Source organism: Myotis nattereri (assembly GCF_964212035.1).
Source record: "Myotis nattereri genome assembly, chromosome: 12".
Classification (NCBI taxonomy): Eukaryota; Metazoa; Chordata; class Mammalia; order Chiroptera; family Vespertilionidae; genus Myotis; species Myotis nattereri.
In genome coordinates this window covers 36885577-36902604 of record NC_138087.1, presented here as the reverse complement: position 1 = coordinate 36902604, position 17028 = coordinate 36885577, and the positions used below count along the sequence as shown (strand labels likewise).

General features: G+C 43.0%; 1 protein-coding gene across 4 annotated transcripts in view; it reads left to right on the top strand.

Moving 5' to 3' along the window:
* SMARCA2 (SWI/SNF related BAF chromatin remodeling complex subunit ATPase 2) overlaps positions 1-13692 on the top strand; it is a 164773-nt gene extending 151081 nt beyond the window's left edge. For 2 of the 4 annotated variants that reach the window (XM_081104099.1, XM_081104100.1), the window contains exons 4-8: positions 3385-3490; positions 3961-4062; positions 6755-6887; positions 11173-11315; positions 12754-13692. In XM_081104099.1, the coding sequence (XP_080960225.1) occupies positions 3385-3490; positions 3961-4062; positions 6755-6887; positions 11173-11315; positions 12754-12789 (520 nt within the window). In that variant the 3' untranslated portion in view covers positions 12790-13692. The remainder of the gene's footprint in view (positions 1-3384; positions 3491-3960; positions 4063-6754; positions 6888-11172; positions 11316-12753) is intronic. The other 2 variants (XR_013996703.1, XM_081104098.1) reach the window with 2 other exon arrangements.
* Positions 13693-17028: the final 3336 nt, after the last annotated feature.

The window sequence follows — 17028 nt, the reverse complement described above, 5'->3', positions numbered from 1 at the left end:
GAGAACCTCATTGGTTCCCAGATGAGGCATAGCAGAGTAGATCTCAAGAGTGTGTGTGTGTGTGTGTGTGTGTGTGTGTGTATAAGCGTGTAAGCTATACATGCAGGGTTTCAAACCACCATTGACACAGTGGCATGTAGGGCTTTAGCATCTCACAGCATGGCATCATGGCCCTGTGTCCCTATGCCCACTGGCTCTATGGAGAGAAGCTGTGCTTGCCCACCAGCACCAGGAAATTCTGATAAGTGTAGTGGGTTCCTTTAAATTTTTATTTCAGGTTACGCTGTGCCCCCTCCCCCCACCTTATGTCTTATCAAGGTCACGTTTATTTTGTGATAGATCACTGTATAAAGTAGATCTGAAGTTACAGGCCATCAGTGGAATCCTTTTTTGGAGGAGGGGAGTGGGTATCACTTTGGTGATGGGAAGCAATTTATACTTAGGCCTCAAATCGTGTACAGTGACATAATGGAAAAAGCCTTGGGGGTAGGGGAAGCATTTCAACAGAAACAGAACACCTTCTGCAAACCACTATACAATTAGTCCATTGTTCTGTACTTTAAAAAAAATACATAACTTTCCAGCACTGGGGGGGAAAAAAGCACTTGAAAAGGCATATTGAAAAAGCCTTTGCTCAGCTTAAGTTGATAAAGAAATGCCAAGAATTCAAAACTATCAGGCAGCTGCACTTCCACTTTTTTCTTATTTTTCCCCCCATTTACTTGAGGGAAAAATACGTTAACTGCAGCGATTCCTTAACGAGTGGTCACAGCGACTCGGTGCGTCCTGTAGGTTATGTGCCCCAGGACCGCCTGGCATTTCCTCCTGTGCTGCCTGTCAGATCCACGGGAGGGGCAGGGCCTGACTGCAAGGAAAATGCTCCCACCCTGTGTGGAGGAGGAGGAGGGACACACATGGAGGAATTAAGTTCTGAGCAGTGAGGCACCGAGAGTTAGTTAATACTGGGGAGAATTTTTCATTTTTATGGAGACGGGCTTCTCAATCCTGGATGGATAATGAGGTATTGAGGGGTGGGCGGGGGGAGGATAGAGACCCTTCCAGCACGGAGTGAGAGATGGGTGAGCTCTGGAGACTTGGAATTAGTCATAAAGTGGGGTTGGGGGGTGGCCATGGTACTTGGGGGTACACAGGAGAGAGGCTATATCCTGACCAGGGGAGTTAGGTCAACAGTGCGAGCCAGCTGAGGAGGAGCTGAGAAAGCCAGACGGAGCCGCAGGATCGACAGCCCGGTCCCCCTCTTGCCTGTGTCCTCTGCTCTCAGGAAGGGGGAAAGGAAGTGGGCTAGGAATGTCTTGAAACAGAATAAATTTGTTTCATTTTACACTGTTGGCCCCAAGTCTCAGAACATTCAGTACTTACTCTCTCTTACGAGCACATGTAACTCTGGACTTGTCTCCTTATAGGGTCCAGGGTTTCTATAACCTGACTGAGGACAGAGAATCAGACCAAGCTCACTGAGCCCTTTTGGCCCTGTTAGAGCTTTCTCGCACCTCGGTGCCAGACACTCGGTGGCACAGCTGAAGTGAAGAGTGTGCCCATCACAGGTGTACAAAGCAGAGATGTGCTCATAGTGTGTCAACAGAAAGATGACACCATCTGTTGGTAATGTAGAAAATGACACGGACGATGTCATTGAGGGTCAGGTGTTAAATCCAAGATTGCAAAGAGGTCTGACTTTTTTACTGTTGCTAGGTTACAGAGAATGCTAATAATAAAGAAGTCGCTGATAGAAATAGAAAAACTTATAGTATCTATAAATCGCCTTTCAAATAATTCCTTTTCAAATAGGTAAAATGTTTCTATATATAAAATCTCAGAATGGTCGAAAAAGAATAGACCAGAAATTGTGGCTGTATGTGGAAGGCGGTAGTAAATAAAATGGGTTTTGTCTCATACTATGTGGTGTAGCTTGTGGAGGTGCAAATGCATTTCTCAACCCTGGAAGGTGGGGAGGGGGTGCGTAGGAGTGGCTGTGAGTCTGTGTGTGAGAGAATACCTTGATTCTTACCACAAGAATCTAAAAATCCAATTCCCTATTCCACTACAGTCTTCTTAAACCTCTTTGTTTGCGCCTGATTTTAGTATTCATGAAGCCCATATATGCATTAAAAAATAAAACAGTGACCTAGTAAAACAGAAACTCGCCCATCCCTTTGACAGAAGATTTCGGTTAATTTATGGAGGCCCCTTTGCACTTCAGCATTTTCCCCCACTGGTTGCTAGGCAACCGTTTGAGTTACTGCGCATGCCTTTTTTATGATAACTTGTCATGATTATTTTTTAATTATACAACTGGGACTATGGATTAAAACTGCACATTGTCACTCATTCTTTGCTGCTGCTTTTAGCATTCTGGCACATTGCTAAAATCGCCTCTGAAATTGACATGGCAGTGATTTACAGTTATTTTTTGATATTTCTGGCTTCACAAAGGAAAGAGAGATGGCATCGCAAGAAAAGCAAGGCTATTGTGAAAAATGGCTATACCATATCCAGCTGTTACTGATCTAGAGGGGCCACGTCAGATATTAGGCTTATGAATCTAAATTACGTATATTTTGTTCTTTTAACCATGTCTGTTTCTAATATTAAATGACGTAGAAAGCTTATATATCACTTTATAGCCTTTTTCTCAGAATTACAAAATGCTAAGCATTTGTTGCTAATCTGCTTTCAAATAAAGCTACCATGCATTTGGGGGAGGGCACAGCACTCGTTCCAGCAGCATCGGCACCCGCACTTGCTAGTATGGCTGTTCTTTTCTGCCCAAATTGCTCCATACACACAAAGGCGCAGTTAGGCGAGATGAAGGGGTTCCTCTGGCAAATAACAATAAGGTGTGTAAAGGACTCTAGAAGGAACAGGACTGAAAAGATAGACGTCCCCAGGTACATACGAAAGCATTTCATTTGCCGTTCCAGGGTCTATTCTAACCTATTTTCTAAATAGAAAGTGAATTTGAAGACAAAGGAATATGGAAATAAAGTCTGTTGTGTGGGTTTTTTTTTTTTTTACCAACTCAATTATTATTCACTTTAAAAAACGAACGTTGGTTGAAAGGGGCATTTTAAATTTTCCTATCAAAATGAAAAGGATTGCTCTGGAAGAAATCCACAGCGACTTCTCGTGTCAGGTGTGTGGCAGGAGTGGGGACCTAATGGCACTTCAGTGTGACTTTGAAGTTCGCAGAAGAGGCACTGGTCTCGGGGCGAGTTGGGGTTTTCCTCGGCATGAGGAGGCCCACGCCTGTGTGCGTGGGATGCCAGCGTGCTTGCCTGACGCTGTCTGAAATGAAATGAAACGGAACCTTTCCTCAGGAGTGCATGCTCTGTTACGTGTCTGTTTGTTTCCCCCACCCTACAGTTCAGGGCGACAGCTCAGTGAAGTCTTCATTCAGTTACCTTCGAGGAAAGAATTACCAGAATACTATGAATTAATTAGGAAGCCGGTGGATTTCAAAAAAATCAAGGTAGATATTTTTTATTTTTATTTTTACAAACTTTTTTTTTAATGAAGTAAATTCATTGAAACAATGATAGAACGTGGGCGGTGGCATCTTGTCTGATTGCCACCGACACCCATCAGGGCCTGTCACCAGAAAGGCTGGGATGTCCTTGTGCCTTTACACGTCTGTTATTTAAACATCCTGCCGAGAGCTCTGTTTTATTATATTGCATTTTGTTTAAGAAGTTGCAGACTCTGCAGACCCATTGCTCTTTCTGTTTCCCACCCCTGTGCTCCCCCCGCCCCCTCGTAAGAAGGCACTTGCGTGGGAGGCCGGGCTCTCTGGACGGCACCCCTGGATTGTGCGGTCCGCACCCCAGGCAGGGCTAAATGCTGAGAAGACGAAGGGAAAACTCGGTTTCGTGAAGCAAGTAATAACTGTTGTCTTTTTCTCTCCCTCCTCTTTTCCTCTATTTCATCCCAAATTCCCATCAGGAAAGGATTCGTAATCATAAATACCGGAGCCTGGGCGACCTGGAGAAAGATGTCATGCTCCTCTGCCACAATGCTCAGACCTTCAACCTGGAGGGGTCCCAGGTCTGTCTGTAACGCCTAACACACTGTAACCGTACACTTCCTGTGTTCCTTTAAGTAAAACCATACATAGCTACACGAGCTCCTGCTCACACTTCCCTCGAAGGCTTCACTTCTCATTAGAGGAGGAATTCCAGTCAGTCACTCCGTGTAATGCTTGCAGCCGGAGGTCCAGCCTGGGCCTCTATAGATTGTGTATTTGATTCCTTTTTTCTGATTGTAACCTTGCACCGGGAGTTGAAACTTATGGACTAAAACCAAAAAAAATGTGTGTGTGTATGTGTGCATGCGTGCGCACACACATACACACATTGCCTTAATTGCTTACCAGAATTTCCTTTTCTTCAAGCCAATTGCAATTCTCTCTATTTCCCCATATCCACAGTGAGGAAGCGTAACCATATAGAAGTGACAGTGAATTCATGAAAGATAACTAGGGGAGGACACTTTTACAATTCCACTTCACTCCCGCTCACCTTTTGTGGGAGCCCCTGTTTTCCTAGGTGTTTTTCTGGCCTAATGCTCCTCATACCCATGAAGAAAGACCAAGAAGAGAGGCCGTGTGTCTGCCGGCCAGTGCGCTGTCAGCCACCACTGACTTCCTTAGGCCACTTTCCCCATCTGGCTTCTTGACCTTCATGTCAATTCCAATCACTAACATGGAGAACACGGGAATCCTCAGACTGTGCCTTGAACAGACTGTACGTGTCTCGGTTAGTGGCAGTAAACAGGAGTTCTGTTTTGACCAAAACAGGTCTTGAAAGCAAACCTTGTGTGTTCAAGACACTCCAAAGAAAGCTGAGATGAAAACCAGGACACAGGGTAAATACACGAGTCCACAAGGAAGTCTTGTTGTGAGTGACCATTTACATGTACAGTCTCTGGATAGGTTTCGGGGTCCTTTATAATATGTGGCAACATTGTGCCAAGTCCCCTGTCCCTTTCCAGCCCCACAGCGGCCCTTGACTGGCTTCCCTCCCAGCTCACACTGGGTATGAGTTTTTATCTTTCTCTGACCACCCTCTTATCCTGTCCATCTACTGCCCACCGAGCTCTGTGGTTCCCTGTGCACTATTGAATTCTCGAATAAATTTAACCTCCATATGCTGTTTTCTGAAGTTGTGCCCTACCCTCACTCTTTAGCCTCGTTTCCTATGAAGCGAGGAACTAACTAAATAATTTATGGTCTAGCCAGACTAGTCCCTTAAACACCTGCTTCCCCGGATGTGCATGCAGTTGTAGGAAGTACTGCAGGGAGCCTGTTACGCCCCCTGCCCCCCCCTCCCCCCCCCATCACAAGGTGTGACATGCTGTGTAACATAGTCCAGTATCTGACCCGAAAGTTCAACCCCAGGTGCGTCTTTTTTTTTCTTGCCTCGCCTTTCCCGCTTGCTCTTTCTCACCCCGAATGGAGTCCTCCTCACCTTGAAGATCTAGCCCATCTGTGATGTCTCTGGCTAGCTCTGCCATGGCCCCATCCCAGTGTTGACCCCCAGGCCTGTGTCCTACTGGACTGTATTACTGGGGCTCACCACGAGTGGCCAGGTGTGCGGCGCATCTTTACAAGTAAAGGAATACGGCCCTCGAGAGCAGTGGTCATTTTTTCCTTTTTTATTTTGGGCTTAACTTAATCATCTTAACCATTTTTAAATGTGTAGGTCAGTAGTGTTCAGTATATTCTCATTGACATGCAACAGATCTTCCTCACTCTTATCTTGTAAAACGGAAACTCTGTCCCCATAAAACAATGACTCCCCACCTGCCCCTCCCCCTGGAAACCGCTGTTCTATTTCTATGACTTTGACTATTTTAGATACCTCATAGGTGGAATCATTTAGTATCTGTCCATTTGTAATTGGCTTAGTACTTAGTGTAATGTCCTAAGGTTCATCTGTGTTGTAGCATGTGGCAGGATTGTCTTCCTTTTTAAAGCTGAATAGTACCCCATTATGTGTAGGTACCTCATTTTATCTATTCTTAGTGGACACTTGGTTTATTTGTACCCCTTGGCTCGCTCTTGTGAATAACGGTGCTGCAGTGAACATGGGTGTACGCATATCTCTCCATGTCCTTGCTTTCAATTCTTACGGCTATATGCCGTTAAGTGGGATTGCTAGATATATGGTACTTCTATTTTAAAATATTTTTTTCTGGAAAAAAGGGAACATTTCAGAACTTCATATCTAAGCAACGACAGGGCTATGCTCAGGTATGCGGGTACACTAACAATAAAGTATTGATTGGAATAGTATTGGCTCGTACTGATAAGCTCAGTAATAAGGAATAGCTCCCATTTTGTTAGGGGAACTGCATTTTAAAGAAGGTTGCTTTGCCACACTATTTAATAGGCCAATTCAAATAAGGAAAGTTTTTTAAACTACTTTTATTGTCAAAGATGAGAGGATTTGTTACAGAAGTCCACCCTTCTCTCCCAGGTGCGCGCCTGTACACACACACAGAAATACACAGACCCATACACACTAAAATTATTTCAACTGCATGTGGACTTTTTTTCTATAAGATTGTGGGTTTTCCCTATTTGATTATCCTGTCGGCATAAAAGCTGGCATTGATGTTTCTAGTAAAATCCATGTAAAGCGAAGCTGGTGTGCTTCACGAGGAAGAAGTGCCCGCCGCAACTATGAATCTTCGGCCCTCGGCTTGTCATTGCTAACAGATGCCACTCTGACTTTAGATCTACGAAGACTCCATCGTCTTACAGTCCGTGTTTAAGAGCGCTCGGCAGAAAATTGCCAAAGAGGAGGAGAGCGAGGACGAAAGCAATGAAGAGGAGGAGGAAGAAGATGAAGAGGAGTCTGAGTCGGAAGGTAAGCTCGGGCATCAGGTTCTTCTGCTTCTGTGCCCTTGGCCACCTGCATCAGTGTTTGCCCAGACGCTAAAAAATCAGATGTTAGAGCCAGACCGATCTGCATTCCAGCTTTGTCCTGCCATGTCCTTGCCAGCGACTTAACCCAGCTCAAGCTCAGTTTTCTCTGGAAAATGAGGTAATGCGTGCCCCCAAGCTCAGCACATGGCAGATGCTCACTGGAGGTTGCCTGAGCAAGCCAGTGTAATAGACATTTTCTGTCAACATTGTGGTCAGTACCTCCTACCTGTTCCGTAGCACAGGGTTTTGGTAGCTGGGCTCCACCCCAGAGTCCCAGATCAGTCGCCTGCACTGGGGCCTAAGGGTCAGTGTTCCAAGCGAGTTCCCAGGGGCACTGGTGCTGCTTGGCCCAGGACCACACAGAACCACCGCTTGAGAAAATAATTGTTGGAATGTGGTCCATTTTATCCAGCATGGATCAGGTACTGATCGTGTGTTTATTTCAAATATTGACTTTTTGTTCATCATGGACTCTTGGCCTTAATTTTGTGTTTTGACAGCGTTGCGTTAGATTATTTGTCTTGATGACTCAGTTTTGTTGCCCTCTTAAATTCTGCACCCAAGGAAGTACTATATTCGCTCTCGGCCATACAGAGTCCCACCCTGGTGATAACCCTCATCTTCCAAAGTTAAATCTGCCTTCAAAAGTCTAAAGTTTCTTCTTACCTGAGTATGTTCCCACCCCATACCTCCTCTCAAAGTAATAAATCCCAGTAGTTTATGATCTGCTATGTCAAACAGTACAGATACGCTTTAAAATTTTTTATTAGATTTGTTCCTAATTACATACTTAGTACAGACAATTTGGAAAGTATTTTTTAAGAAAGGAAAATTTGTATAATTTTATTACCCAGTATACATTTAACGTTTTGTGAAGTTTCCTTCCAGTTTTTTCTACATATAAGTATTTTGTTCATAAAGTAGAGCACACTGTTTTATAGCGTCGCTTTTCTATTTATTGAGGGCATTTTCCCACAGCAATCTGTGTGGTGTTTTTGTGGGGTTTTTTTTACAGCAATTTATATTACCATTCGTTAATGAATGTACCAAAATATATTACTCTCTAAATAATGCTGTCCTAAACATTCTTACCCATAAATCATTGCAGACATCTAATGCTTACATGTTACTACTCAGCTGGGGTTCACTTCCTTGACGGCAGTGCCCCAGTCTGTTTCCCCATACCCCAGTATCATTCTCCCGAGTGCTACTGCCTTTTATTTATTTAACCATTTTCCATTTTATATGGTTCTCACCCAGTGCTTATATCCCTGCATTTGATGAATAAGCCTACATTATCTTAGCTAGGTATTTCCTTCTGTAGAGCCAGATTTCTCTTCTGTTTTCAAAGAGCTGCCCGCCCAGCCCATCTATCAGTTTAACTTCTTCAGTCTCTCTCGTGGCTTGGTGTGTTAACGAGCTATTGCTGCTATTACAAGTTGCCACGAACTTTGTGGCTCAATAAAACAACTGATGATCTAGATCTGTAAGTTCGGTGTCGGCAGCCTGCATGCCTTCCTGGGGGCCCTCGGTGAGACTCCATCTGCCGGTGCTTCTCTTAAATTCTCGGTTCTCTGTTGAGGGGTAATGACTTAGGACATCGTATTAGTTTCAGGTATACAATGTAATGGATCGATATTCTTATGTATTGTGAAATGATCACCATAAATCCAGTTAACTTCCATCATGATACATAGTTCGAAAATTGATTTTTCTTGTGATGAGAACTTTTAAGATTTACTCTTAGCAACTTTCAAATATGCAGTACAGTATTATTAGCTGTACTCCTCCTGCTGTACCTTCACCCCATAACTTATTTTATAGCTGGTAATTTGTACCTCCTGACCCTTATGACCTATTTCGCCACTTTGCAACCTCCAAATCTGTTGTTCTCTGTATCTCTGAGCTTGTTATATATTCCACATAAAGTGAGATCACATGGTATTTGCCTTCCTCTCACTTACTTCACTTAGCATAATACCCTCAAGGTCCATCCATGTTGTCCCAAATGACAAGATTCATTCTTTTTATAGCTGAGTAAGTATTCTGTTTTATATGTGTGTGTATATATATGTATATACACACATATTTTTAATTTCTATATCTTGGCTATTATAATGTTGCAGTGAACATGGGGGTGCATATATCTTTGAGTTAGTGTTTTGTTGCTTTCTTCTGATAAGTACCCAAAAGTGGAATTGCTGGATCATGTGCACCCCTATTTTTAATTTTGAGAGGATTCTCCATGCTGTTTTCCACAGGGGCTGCACCAGTTTACACTCCCACCAGTAGTGCGCAAGGTTTCCTGTCTCCACGTCCTCACCAGCACTTCTTATTTCTTGAAATTTTGATGGTAGCCATTCTAACAGGTGTGAGGTAATACCTCACAGTGGTTTTGATTTGTATTTCCCTGATCATTAGTGATGGTGATGTCAGATTGTTGGTTTTTTTGTTACTGATTTGTATGAGTTCTTTATATCGCCTTATCAGATACATGAGTGACAAATATAGTGTCACATATACTAGGTTAACGTTTCATTTTGTTGAGGCTTTCTTTGCTGTGCAAGAAGTTTTTTTAGCTTGGTGGAATCCCACTTGTTTATTTTTGCATTCACAACCTTTCCTTTTAATGTCAAATCTTAAGGTCATGTCAAAGAACTTACTGCCTGTGTTTTCTTCTAGGAGTTTTATGATTAATCTAGTTTCATTCCTATGCATACGGCTGTCCAATTTCCCCAACACCATTTATTTAAAGAACTGTCCTTTCCCCATTGTATAGTCTTTCCTCCTTTGTCATAAATTAATTGACTATATATGGGAGGTTTATTTCTGGACTCTATTCTGTTCCATTAATTTCTGTATCACTGTTTTGATTACTGTAACTTTGTCCTGTAGTTTGGAATTAGGGAACGTCGTGCCTCCAACTTTGTCCTTCCTTCTTAAGATGCTTTTTGGCTAGTCATGGTCTTTTGTGTTTCCATAAATATTTTAGGATTATTTGTTTTATTTCCGTAAAAAATGCCACTGGAGTTTCAGTAGGGATTGCACTGAATCTGTAGATTGCTTTGGGTAGTACGGACATTTTAACGTTGTTAATCCTTTCCATTTAAAGGGCATGAACGATGCCGCCCTTTATGAGTGCCTTCTTCGCTGTGGTGTTATTTTCCGTGAATAGGTCCTTCTCCTCCTCGGTTAAAGTTACTCCTCCATGTTTTATTCTTCTTGAGACCCACCAAACATGATATTGTAGCAAAACTGGCTTGAATGAGAGACCCACATTCTCAGTGACTGCATCCTCAGGTCCTCGAAGCGGTGTTCTGTGGAAACTTGCCCCAGAACAAGGCCGTGGAACAGGTTTTCTTTGTACTTGGGGATACACACGCGTGTTTATGTTACAGCAAGTTGAACACCTTTAGGTGTTTTTGTCTCTATCCTCCTGTGAGAGTGGAAATGAGTGCTGCCTCTCTGCAGGTTCATTTAGCAGATGATTGTTAGCGGCTTACCATACAAACATGTGCACCAGACCGCCCCGAATTCTGCCAGGATATGCCAGCAAAGGCTTTATGGCACTTGGTTTCTAGAGGCAAAAATCTGGGAACTTCAGCACCCATCCCTAGGGGACTGGTTAAAAAATCAGAGGGTACACATAAGGTGGAAATTTTTCAGGTTGATGCATAGAAATGTCCCACATCTGTGAGAAAGCATGGTGTGGATATGGGCATACAACAACCCCTTTGGGATAGGGATATAAAGGGCGTGTGTGTACACACACACGGATGGATATATGTGTAGATATGGATGTGTAATTCTTTTTCTGGAGATAATCACTAGAACGAGAACAGTAGGTAGAGAGACTAGAGATGGGGAAAGGAAGCTTTCATATTCATCTGTTTGAGTGGGTTTTTTTTACTTTTCATTTTGAACCTTTCTATACTATTAAAAAGAAAATTCAAATAGTTGAATTTTTAATGTCCGAGGTCTATTAAATAAATGTCTACGCCACCCCTCCACAAAGTAGGCAGGGTCCTCAGGAGACGGGGAGAGGACCCGCTGGCCTCGGTCCCTCCTGTGGCTGTGTAAGGTACTGCGTGTGTACTCCACCCTCCCCCTGAGGCGTGCTTGCAGTGGAAGGGGGGTGCTAACGACGAGTGATCTGGACACTCCTGCACTTTGGTTTGTCATCTCCCTGTGCCTCCTCATTGCTGTCTGTCTTGTTTTCACTGTAGCAAAGTCTGTTAAGGTGAAAATCAAGCTCAATAAAAAAGAGGAGAAAGGTCGGGACAAGGGAAAAGGCAAGAAAAGGCCCAATCGAGGGAAAGCCAAACCTGTGGTGAGCGACTTCGACAGCGACGAAGAGCAGGATGAGAACGTGAGTGGAGCCGGGACCGCAGCCCCCTCTCCGCTTGGGTATCCCTGTCACGCTTCCTTGTCCTTTCCAGCTTCCTCTCTTTATTACCTAGAAATGAAAACGTCAGGATTCGGTGAGATTTCATTTCTGATGGATGTGCACTGAGCTGCCTGCTTATGTAACAAGGAATTTGGGTCTTTGTTTATTGCTTTTTTAATGGTCTTCAAAAATGAAAAACACTAAATCAAGTCTCCGCCCCCCCCCCCCCCCTTTCTTATCTTCCCACTGCTTACTTACAGATAGAGTTTTCTCCAGGGCCAGTTAATGTTTTATCTCCTCACCCCCAGCCTCGTGCTTAGACAGTAGCAATGTATAGATGGAATAAGGATTAGATGGAAGAACAAGAAGGAAGTCAGAGTGCTGGGTTTGAGTTGATTTTTAAAACACTACAAAAAACAACAGATGAATTTTTAAGTACCTAGAAGTGTTATTGTTAATAATTTAAAAATTCAGGCAGCATTTGTGGAGCCTGAAAATAAGTACCTTCCTCTGTGGTACGGTATTTAACCAGTGAATCACCACACGTCCAGAACGGAAACCATCCCCACAGGCCACATTTCGAATTTAATTAAAAAAATCAATTTGCAATGAATATTAAAAAATAAATATGTTACTCACAGTTTGGGTGTTCTTGACTATTCTCACCTGAAAATTCTCTCAAAAAAACGATTTTAAAGTTGGTCAGGGCTTAGGGAAAACATTTTTTTATTAGAGGCGTTCGTGGCGTGTGGGGAAGGTCCCCCACTTGCGTTGTACAGACGCTTACAGCGTACAGAGGGGTAACGCTTCCGTTAGCACCGTGAGATAGCTGTCCCTCTCCCCACACGACATAAATCAGGGCTTGGGTTGTGTGTTTTGCTCCAGGTGATGTAAGTAGACAGCAGAGGCTGAAGTCAGTGCAAATAGCCGACTCCATCCAACGCAGTCCCTCGCCTCCATGGGCGGCCAGGGGGCAGGAACGTCTCCCGGCTCGCCTTCTGAAGCGGCCTCCATCTCACGCACTGGGCAGAGGACCTCGGGTTCCCTCCCCTGACTGCTTTCTTTCTGGAACATTCATTCTCCGTTACATTTAAAGTACTGTGCTTCCTTCAGTAGATACACCAGGGAGTGGACAGCAAATGCGTGGTACTCTTTCCTCCCGCGAGTTTTCTGAAACATAGCGCTAAACATAACCTTTCAGGCCAAAGCGAGAGAGTGAGAGTCTGGCACAGAGGGTGGGGGTCAGTTTTCCAGCTTCGAGGCTGCCGAGGCCTCTTGGTGCCTTCCCATCCTCGTAGAAAAGAGGGGCGGGGCGTTAACTTTCCCACATGTCATTTGCTTTCTCCCTTGCCTTCGGATGGGTTATGTCGTCTTGTCCTTGTATGTAACTTCATTCCATTTTACCTTCTTTTGACTTTAGGAACAGTCAGAAGCAAGCGGGACTGATGACGAGTGATGGATACGGACCTTGTTCCAACTGAATTCCTTCCTCCCCTCTCTCACTTCTACCCAGTGAGTTCATTTGTGGTATGGGCACTGGGCTGTTTCTATATCATCATCATCACCTATACACTAGCTTTAGGATAGTGCCAGACAAACATATGCTATCATGGTGTAAAAAAAACACGCACACAAATATTTGTAACATATTGTGACCAAACGGGCCTCAAAGATTCAAAGATTAAAACAAACAAAATAAAGCTTTTGATGGAAAATATGTGGGTGGACAGTATATTTCTATGGGTGGGTGTAATTTGGTAATGGTTTGATTGGGCCTGGTTTTATCACCTGCTCTGATGAGAAGATTTTTGTCTTTTTGTAGCATGGATAACCAGGATAAGCCATTCAAAGTCACTGGTTATTTTATTTTTCATCAGGCAATTTTCAAGATTTTTATTTGTTTGGTATTGTGGTTTGTTTTTTTTTTACACTGTGGTACATATAAGCAACTTTAATAGGTGATTAATGTACAGTAGTTAGACTTCACCTGCATAGATGTTTTTCCATTTTATGCTATATGACCTGAAAATAAAACTGCTTTTTGAATTGTATAAGATTTACGTCTATTGTAAACATTGCTTTTTTTTTTTTTTTTGCTCTTGATTTAAAAACAGGTTTTGTTGAAAATGCTATTGAATATTGCAATCTATATAGTGCATTGGATGGCTTTTTTTTGTCACCCTAATCTCCTATGTTACCAATGTGTATCGTCTCCTTTCTCCCTAAAGTGTACTTAATCTTTGCTTTCTTTGCACAATGTCTTTGGTTGCAAGTCATAAGCCTGAGGCAAATAAAATTCCAGTAATTTCCAAGAATGTGGTGGTGGTGCTTTCCTAATAAAGAGACAGTTAAGCTCAACAAATGTTGCTTCTTGGTTTTGAGTTCCAGAGCATTGAAACCCTGGTGCCTGAGTGACGGGCTCCTGCAACAGAACATTTGGGGGAGGAGGGACAGAGAGAGCCCTTCTGCTGCAATGAACCAGGTGTGTCACGGGAGAGGAGAATAGGACTTGGGTGCCTGTAAGCTTGCCCAGTGGCAGAGGTGCTGCCATGGACTAAGCACCCCCTCCCCAATCTTTCTCAGGGGTTTAAATTGTTTACCAGCCAGAAAACCTTCCTTAATTTTACTCCAAGTCAATAGCAATTAAAAAAAAATTTTCTAGGAACACGTCTTTTGGTCATCCATAATAATAAAAGTATAATATGCTAAATAGACTGAATGAAGCCAGGGAAGCCGGCAGCCAGGAGAAGGAAGGCCTACTCTTGCACGAATTCCGTGCATCAGGGCCTCTAGTAATAAAATAAACGTATGTGGGCAGCAAGAAAGGTACAAAGAAATCTTCCTACCCAGAGAAAAGCACTTGAGATTTCCAGTGTCTGGTGCGCATGGGAGGAGTTTGGAGGTCATCTCTCCCATTCACACAAGAAAAAAGCTGAACAAACTGAAAATCAACAGCTCTTCTTAGATCAAAGCACTGAGGTCACAGGGCAAACCAGCTGCCCCCAAAACTGAAGACAGAGGCAGATGCAGAGAATCACAGCCTACACCAGTGATGGCGAACCTTTTGAGCTGGGCGTGTCAGCATTTGGAAAAACCCTAACTTAACTCTGGTGCCGTGTCACGTACAGAAATTTTTTGATATTTGCAACCATAGTAAAACACAGACTTTTATTTTTGATATTTATTTTATATATTTAAATGGCATTTAACAAAGAAAAATCAACCAAAAAAATGAGTCCGCGAGTCACCTGACACGCGTGTCATAGGTTCGCCATCACTGACCTACACTAAGCAGAAGACCAGGAAAACCTAATCCAATCATGAACAGCTGGAGACGCGGAGTGGACAAATTTGAGAGAAAACCTCCAGGGGGCGCCAGCCTTAGGAGGGAAAAAAAATCTCATAGTTTCAGCAGGAGGGGGGAAGTAGCTACTTAAAAATGTGCCCAGTATCTTTTGTCCTCAACAGAAATTTTTCCCAGAGCCTAACTGGCCTGGAACAAGGGAAATACACACCCAACTCCAGCATCCTCTAACCTTACCACCTCTCATAGAGGGAAAACAACAGCTGAGTACTTGCAAAGGTCACAGGCTCACGAAAGACCGAGACCTAGTCATGGGCTATAGAGCAGCGGTTCTCAACCTGTGGGTCGCGGCCCCTTTGGCGGTCGAACGACCCTTTCACAGGGGTCGCCTAAGACCATCCTGCATATCAGATATTTACGTTACAATTCATAACAGTAGCAACATGACAGTTATGAAGTAGCAACGAAAATAATTTTATGGTTGGGTCACAACATGAGGAACTGTATTTAAAGGGCCAGAAGGTTGAGAACCGCTGCTATAGAGCATCTCTCCCCCCACCCAGCTTCCCCCCTCCCCTCAAAACCCCATCAGCAGGGCTTCTGTACAGCAGCAAGGTAATACAGCTGAAAAACATGCATCCCGGGTCACATGTGTTAATTCTCTGGGAAAACAGACCAAGGACACCAGGAAACTTGAGCTTTAGTAAACAGAACACAGCCAAACATAAAACCTCGCACTAACGTATCTCAGCCCTTTTTACCTAGTACAGTATGTCCCACTGGCAACAAAAACTTACAAGGCAAACTAAAAGACAGTGCGCTTTGAAGAGACAGCGCAAGCACAGCTATGCAGACATCAGAATTAGGAGAGAATTCGAAACAACTGATTAATATGCTAGGGACTCTGGTTAAAAAATAAAAAGGACACATGCAAGAACAGGTGGGTAATAAATGCAGAGAGATGGAAACTCAAGAGTCAAAGGAAATTACAGGAATCAAAAACGCCCCAACAGAAACTTCCCAGACTGAAATCTAAAGAGAGGAAAAAGGCTGCCAGACACTGTGGGACAACAGCAAAAAGCGTACCTTGCGAGAGAATAATACTGGAAGGAGAAGAAAAGGCACAGAAGAAATATTGGAACACCAAGCCAGGTAAATACAAAAAATATTCATATAAGCATAGTATATCCAAACACACAGAAAAAAAGTACTGAAAAAGTCCAGAGGAAAAAAAATATCAGAGTAAGGATAAGAACCTCCGACGTCTCAGAAACCAGCAAGCAAGGATAGTGGACAATTTAAAGTGTTAAGGGAAAAAAAGAAAAAAAAACACCTATTGAGTTCTACACTCTGAAATATGTTCTCAGACAAAAATTGAGGGATTAGATCCGCAAGAAATGTTAGAAGTTCTTTAGAGAAAAAGGGAAATTATATATATGTTCTAAAACATGGATCTACATGAAGAAAGGAAGAATATTAAATGAAGGGGAAAATAAAAACTTTTATTATTCTTAATTGATTCCATGATTATAGCTTATGGATAGTTTAAATGAATGACAACTAGTATAAAGGATGGGAGGGGAAGGGGGAATCCTGTGTTCTAAGGTGCCTGTACTACCTGTGGTGGTGGTACAGTGTTACATGACTCCTTTAATTGTAAACCTACATTGCTAACTCGAGGATAGCCACTAAAAAAGATACAGTTTTAAAAAGTAAATGAGCCCTAGCTGGTTTGGTCCAGTGGATAGAGTCGTCCTGTGGACTGAAGGGTCCCTGGTTTGATTCCAGTCAAAAGCACATGCCTGGGCTGTGGGCTCAATTCCCATGAGGCAGCTGATCAATGGTTCTCGTCATTGATGTTTCTTCCTCTCAATAAAAATATATAGCCCTAACCGGTTGGCTCAGTGTAGAGCGTCGGCCTGCGGACTGAAGGGTCCCGGGTTCGATTCCGGTCAAGGTCATGTACCTTGGTTGCGGGCACATCCCCAGTAGGGGGTGTGCAGGAGGCAGCTGGTCGGTGTCTCTCTCATCGATGTTTCTAACTCTATTCCTCTCCCTATCTGTAAAAAATCAGTAAAATATATATAATACATATTTTTTTCTCTAAAAAGTATAATTGAAATTCTAAGAGGAGAGGAAAAATGGAATCATACAAAATACTTAAAGCCTGAGGAGGCAGGAAAAAAAGAAAAGAATGAAAGACAGAAAAAAGAACAAGGACACACAAAAAAATAGAAAACAGTAACAATTATGATAGCTACCAATCCAACTATATCAATAATCACTTTAAGCATCAATAGTTTAAATACACCAATGAAAAGACATATCAGAGTGGACCAAAAAACAAAACCGAACTCCATGTGGTCTACAAGAAAGGTACGTAGTTGCACG